This window comes from Apodemus sylvaticus, chromosome 16, assembly GCF_947179515.1.
Source record: "Apodemus sylvaticus chromosome 16, mApoSyl1.1, whole genome shotgun sequence".
Lineage (NCBI taxonomy): Eukaryota > Metazoa > Chordata > Mammalia > Rodentia > Muridae > Apodemus > Apodemus sylvaticus.
In genome coordinates this window covers 19,039,344-19,046,405 of record NC_067487.1, presented here as the reverse complement: position 1 = coordinate 19,046,405, position 7,062 = coordinate 19,039,344, and the positions used below count along the sequence as shown (strand labels likewise).

The 7,062-nt window shown below is 35.9% G+C and overlaps 1 protein-coding gene across 1 annotated transcript; it reads left to right on the top strand.

Annotated features, from left to right (window-relative positions):
- The first annotated feature begins 453 nt into the window (after positions 1–453).
- Positions 454–1,993, top strand: LOC127667102 (amidophosphoribosyltransferase-like). The gene is given in 3 exon segments (XM_052160129.1): positions 454–1,011; positions 1,013–1,630; positions 1,632–1,993. Coding segments are annotated over 3 exon segments (1,455 nt in total). The 3' UTR covers positions 1,911–1,993.
- The last annotated feature ends 5,069 nt before the right edge of the window (positions 1,994–7,062 follow it).

The window sequence follows — 7,062 nt, the reverse complement described above, 5'->3', positions numbered from 1 at the left end:
AAAACCTGATACAAGTTGAGAGTGCCTTCCACATTTTGTTTTCCACTCTTTACATGGTACAACCCCTAGAGCATGGTCATGTACCAACATATAAAGACACACAAACACACACACAAACACACACACACAAACACACACACACACACACACACACACACACATATATATATATACATACATACACACAGAGACAAAATTAGTAAATATTAGAACATGTGATTTTTCAGAACATCATATAGGAAGCAAAATTTAACAAGGCTTACAGAATTTTCTTTTTCTATTTTCTTGTGAAAGTTTTATTAATTTTAAAATGCAGAGATAAGTAAAGATAGATATACTCTAAGGGTTGTTGGGGCTCTTTATTATGTAGTATTATTATACCTTCCTCAAATCCAGTAGAAATACAAATAGTTTGCTTCACAATGTTTCAGTCTTTCTACTGACAGTTTTCAAATGAACATTGCACTCGTGGGGCTTCAGCACCGAGGACAGGAGAGCGCTGGTATTGTGACCAGTGATGGGAGTTCGGTGACTAAATTCAGGGTGCATAAGGGAATGGGTCTTGTAAATCATGTTTTTACTGAAGACAATTTGAAGAAATTGTATGTCTCAAATCTTGGAATCGGACACACGAGGTACGCCACCACGGGGAAATGTGAGCTGGAAAATTGCCAGCCCTGCGTTGTTGAGACTCTTCATGGGAAAATAGTGGCCCATAATGGTGAACTGGTGAACGCAGCTCGGCTGAGGAAGAAGCTTTTGCGACATGGTATTGGGCTCTCCACGTCCTCTGATAGTGAAATGATTACCCAGTTACTCGCGTACACCCCTCCTCAGGAACAAGACGATACTCCAGACTGGGTAGCAAGAATTAAGAACTTAATGAAGGAAGCGCCTGCAGCGTACTCTCTGGTTATAATGCACAGGGATGTCATTTACGCAGTGCGTGATCCGTACGGAAATCGTCCTCTGTGCATCGGCTGTCTTATGCCACTTTCTGATATGAATGACAAAGGGAAAAAAATCTTCAGAAACTGACGGATGGGTGGTGTCTTCAGAGTCGTGTAGCTTTTTATCTATTGGTGCGAGGTATTGCCATGAAGTCAAACCTGGAGAAATTGTAGAAATATCCAGACATGGTATCCCAACTCTTGATATAATTCCAAGGTCTAAAGGAGACCCTGTGGCTTTCTGTATCTTTGAATATGTTTATTTTGCAAGACCAGATAGTATGTTTGAAGACCAGATGGTTTATGCCTTAAGGTACCGATGCGGTCAGCAGCTGGCGATTGAAGCGCCCGTGGAGGCAGACTTGGTTAGCACAGTTCCAGAATCTGCTACACCTGCAGCTCTTGGATATTCGACAAAGTGTGGGCTGCCATATGTGGAGGTGCTGTGTAAGAACCGGTATGTAGGAAGAACCTTCATTCAGCCAAACATGAGGTTAAGACAACTCGGTGCTGCAAAGAAATTTGGCGTGTTATCTGACAACTTTAAAGGCAAAAGAATTGTTCTCATAGATGATTCGATTGTGAGAGGCAATACTATCTCACCCATCATAAAACTCCTCAAAGAATCCTGTGCAAAAGAGGTGCACATCCGAGTTGCTTCACCACCAATAAAATATCCATTGCTTCATGGGAAGAAACATTCCTACAAAAGAAGAGCTCATAGCCAATAAACCAGAATTTGAATGTCTTGCAGAATACCTCGGAGCTAACAGCGTGGTGTATCTGTCAGTGGAACGACTGGTTTCGTCTGTGCAACAGGAAATAAAATTCAAGAAGCAGAAACTGAAAAAACGTGATATTTCAATTCAAGAAAATGGGAATGGTGTGAGATATTTCGAGAAGACAGGACACTGTACGGCCTGCCTCACTGGGCAGTACCCTGTGGATCTGGAATGGTAGCTGCCTGGACAGACATGCTGCGTCCAGTCTGAAAGGTCATCAAGTGGTTTACATATTGTCACTCAGTTGATACAAAGTGGACACCACATGCTTATGTATATGTCTTAAGCTTTGAGATTTTCTTAGGTTAATAAATTGGTAAAATTGAACCACAAGAACTGACTTACCCAAGAGAAGGCAGGAGGTTAGCGGCATTTCCCAGACCCATGTTTGAAAGGTTTATAAGAGGCTAGATTAGGGGTGTTACGTACACAGGATGGGGCTTTATAAAGTCCCATTCATGAAGAATTTGAATTCACAGTGCCCCATAGGTAGTCCATACAGTCAAGCCTGTAATTATAGCCTTCATCTTAGATTCTTCCACCCCATGCACACGTGTGACTCTGGGGACCAATGTACAACTCTTAAAAAATGAAGACCTACCTGGGAAGCTGAGGCAGGAGCATTTCCAGTTCAAGGCCAACTTGGGCTTCCCTGACTCAAGATAAAAAGCCTCTTCTGCCCCTCGGACTCCTGATTTGTTTCCTGAGTCAGTCATACACTTAATATATAGTATAGGAATTGTCGTAGGCTGTGTAGGACTGCAGTTTCACCCCTGCATTTTGCAGTGCATGGTCATTAGCTTTTCAGAAGCTAATGTTAATTAGCTTTTGCTAAATGAATTTTCAGTTTGTGATGGAAGGAAATGTACAGGTTTGTGGACCTTTCCATCTCTCTGTGGGATGCGCCACAATGACTGAAAAGTATATCTGGAGCCTTTTGTTTTTGTTTTTTGGATTTGGTTTTTTTTCGAGACAGGGTTTCTCTGTATAGCCCTGGCTGTCCTGGAACGCACTCTGTAGACCAGGATGGCCTCGAACTCAGAAATCCGCCTGCCTCTGCCTCCCAGAGTGCTGGGATTACAGGCGTGCGCCACCACCGCCCGACTGCCTTTCTTTTTCTTTTTTTCTTTTTTTTTTACACTTGATGAGAAAATAAGATTTAGCCTAGCAAATAACTTAGTACATTGGAAAGAGAAAGTTTTAATTTCAAGTAAGCCTTTTTATCCTTAATTTGATTAAACTTGGTTCTTCAAATTGAGTGTTTGATTATTTATAGTAATGTATACTTGTATACATATATACATATGATTTAAACAGAGCAAATAGAAACATAATAGGGCTGATTTTGTTACAGGCTAAGGGGACAGCCACTGTTTTGGGAATTAGATTGCCTGTAACCAAGTGTTAGCTCATAATCATGTTTTTTCTACCTTATTTAGTTAGGTCTAGTGACATTTTATTTTTAATTTTTTTTATGACGCAGATTTAGTGGATTGAGGTGATTTACTAACTCCTGTTTATGTAAGATTTTTCACATGGAAAAATAATTATTTCTATATTGTTGCCAAAATTAGCTATATACTTTCCAAATCCACTTAGAAATATATTTATTAATAACTGAAATTATTAGCCTACATTTGGTATATAGTGTCATGTGTTCCATAGTGGCAGGTCAAGATAAAATGTTGGTACTTTAAGGTCACGTGCTGCAGTGCCTGAGGTTACCCTGTGGGTAGACACTGGCAGACTGGCATCTCACAGCCCAGGGGCCAATTCAGTGGATGCGGCCTCTTATGTTCAATGCATTTCCTTTGGCAGTAGGGAGGGGTGAGGCCCTTAGGTCAATTTTTTAAATGGCCTTATTTAAATTTGATGTTTTACAAAGAAACTCAGGGAAGGTACTACAACCAAAATCTCTAATTTGACTTTTGTGTTTTCCATAGTGTTTATTTTGTTTTATTGGAATGCTTTTATAAAGGGAAATAATAACCAAGGTCATTTGTACAACTTTCTTAATTATTTCTTCATTGGTACCTTTTATTTTACAAATTTCTGAATATGGATTTAATTATCTTTTTTTTTTTTTACCAATTTCAAGCCTTGTTTTATCTGCTTTAAATATATATAATGAGTACTATATTCAGAAAGGATGAAAAACGTGTTTGAACACAACTAAGGTCCCAAACTAATGTAAGCCTACTTTCTGTTATTTTGGGGGGTTTTTTTGCATGTGATTTTTTTTTTTGGTGACAAATACATGTAATAAATGTGTTTATACGTGTACTTTAAAAAAAAGAATTAGATGTTTTATAGAGTCTGGAACTAATTCAGTCCTGACATTCTGTTATTCTATTTTTATTTTTAAATGATTAGCAACACTTGTCACATCTTTGGTTATAGAATCTAATATACACAAACAATTTTTAAGACTGTATGGTATGTATTGATCCCGCTTTATTTTATTTAGCTAAAATTATACAGAAAAGTATATGTATATACATTTAACTGTAGTCAATTAAGTCCTTGAATAAAATATTTGCACAGTAACTATTACAAAATTTTGTTAAAGCTGAGTTTAATGCACTCTAATAATACCAATAAATGACACCCAGCTCTTTTAGGAAAAAAGTAACCAACATGATTCTGTGTTTGAGTGAAATGGAATAAATATCTATATGTTTAGGCAGGAGGATGATATTTTTATTAGTCTTTAAGGGGTTTAAGTTATGTAAATCAGATTTTCTTTCTACAGCTTGAGCATACAGATTTATAGTATCATTAACATTGCCACTAAACCTTGAATAAGCTGCATTTGTTCTACAGTATAATAGCCTAACCTGCAAAAAGTGCTAATATAATATTTTTTTGATTATCAGTTTTTTCTATTTTATTTGCCTAACATGCAAATACTCATAATAAAATATAAGCTGCTTAGTGTACAGAACTGATTATTCTTAGTCTCACATTGAATAATTTTAGAATACCATATAATTCTCTAATGTATCATTAAATGTCTTGATTAATAATGCCACCTACTTTCCTTCCTACAATAGAAATAGAAATAGAAAGCATATCTATCTATCTGTCTATCTATATATATATATATATATATATATATATATATGTATATGTGTGTGTGTGTATGTGTGTGTGCGTGTGTGTGTGTGTGTGTGTGTGTGATTGATGATTAGGAGCAGAAGTATATGTTAAGATTTATATCTTCCCTCCTAGTTTATTTACAGGACACAAATCATTTCACATTTCCCTTCTGGGACTACACATACAGAGAGTCCATTTATCAGCTTAACAAATTCTCATGCCATAATTTAGGTACATTTATCAGGTATGTTTCAGATAATATGCTAAAATGTAGAAACTCATTGATAATGGTGAGTCCTTAGGATGGATTTGCACAGGTGAAGATTGTGTGTTGCAGATTAAGTACCACTGTGCATGAGTACAAAGTACAGTAACCATTGGGAGCTTTCATAAAGTCATATGAATGAGTATTTGTGACAATTTGTTAGAGTTTAACATGAGTGAGCAGCAAACATCACATGGCAATAGTTCTGGGGCTATCTAAGCTCTCTTTTTGGAGTCTATATCAAATAATTAGAAATATATTTTATTTTAAGAAGACTCATTGTTGTTTTGTTTTATTTTGTTTGGGATTTTAAATTTAAAAGTTAATGCTGGTACACTAGTGGTTATTCAATAGATCAACAGATAGAACCACAGGTGCCTCATGTCTTTACTAAACTTACACATAAAAGCAGAGATGCAATCCAAACCCTTGTTCTGCTCACTGATGATATATGTGCATATATGCGAATGTGTAAATGCATGCAAACATACACATGAATGAATGTACAAACACTTAGACACACATGGATATACTCACGAATCACACACAAACACAATACACTCTCCTACATTCCCCACACAAATACCTGTGTGAATACATGTGCATACACACACACACACACACACACACATACACACATACCCACCTACTCAACGTTCACGCATACCACCATTGTGGTCTGAATAAGCTGGTCACATGGAAAGTGGCACTATTAAAAGGTATGTCCTTTTTGGAACACGTATAGACTTGTTGGAGGAAGTACCTTACTATGGGACTGGGCTTTGAGGTCTTATGCTTAAAACTGCCCAGGGAAGAGGAGATCTTTCTCCTGGATGCTTTCAGATCTAGATATAGAACTTACAGCTCTTCCAGCATCACGTCTGCTGGCATGCTATCTTGCTTCCTGCCTTGATGCTAATGGACTAAAACTCTGAAACTGTAAGCAAGCCCAGGTAAAATGTTTGCCTTGATCATGGTATCTCTTCACAACAATGAAACCCTAACACAACCATTAAGAAATTTGGAAGATGGTAGGAGGAAAGATCTGGAGTACAGAGATTCCTAGTTGGGAGGTGGGGGGATTAAGGGGGTATAAAGGATTATCAACACTGAATATTTTTAAAAGTGGAAAGATAACCATATTCCTTTACTTATGTTTAATGATATATTTTTTCTACCCCTCCTCTAAGGAGTCAATAATGAACAAAGGTTTGCACTGAATAGTAAGAAGTATGCCATTGGTCAAGATAGTAAAACATTTCTATGCTAGATGTTTAGATTGCACATTTTAACACGTCAATGATATATTGTGAAATAATATATAATATTATAATATTACATATGCTAGTAGTAATTAATATTGCTAATTAACAAAAGTAGCCCCCAAATAAACTTTTGAGTATTTCAAGGAAAATGGTTAAAGATCAATAATAAATAATGACTAAACTGCAATAAACATAATGCTGTTCCCAAGTACTGTACTTTGGTAGAGTGTGTGATTAATTTGAAACTAAAACTGAGTAAAAAGTAAATTAAAAGTGTTTACTAGATTTTTCAATTCAAAGCAATTTATAATTTTAGCCAAGGTTGTTTTCTTTGTAAAATGTTGAGGCAGAATTGATTCAAGAGTTAATGAAATGTAATAAATCAGAGTAGAATGTTTTATCTCTAAGGAAGAATAATATTAACTAATTTACAGAGCCTTGCAAGAATTACATTGATAACTTCCATAAATTAAGAAAAAACATGCCAGTTGCATATTAAATATGTTACAATGTCATTAATTCTTTATAATAATTGTTTTCATTATTTTATAAAGATTTCTATTTAAAACAACAAAAATGAAACACTAAAGGCATGATTACATTTTGAAAAATTGACAATCTGATGTAGTCTATTGGAATTTTTAATATTTTATGAATGCTACTTCTAACAAATAGCAAAATTTGGAGTCTACCTTTTTAGC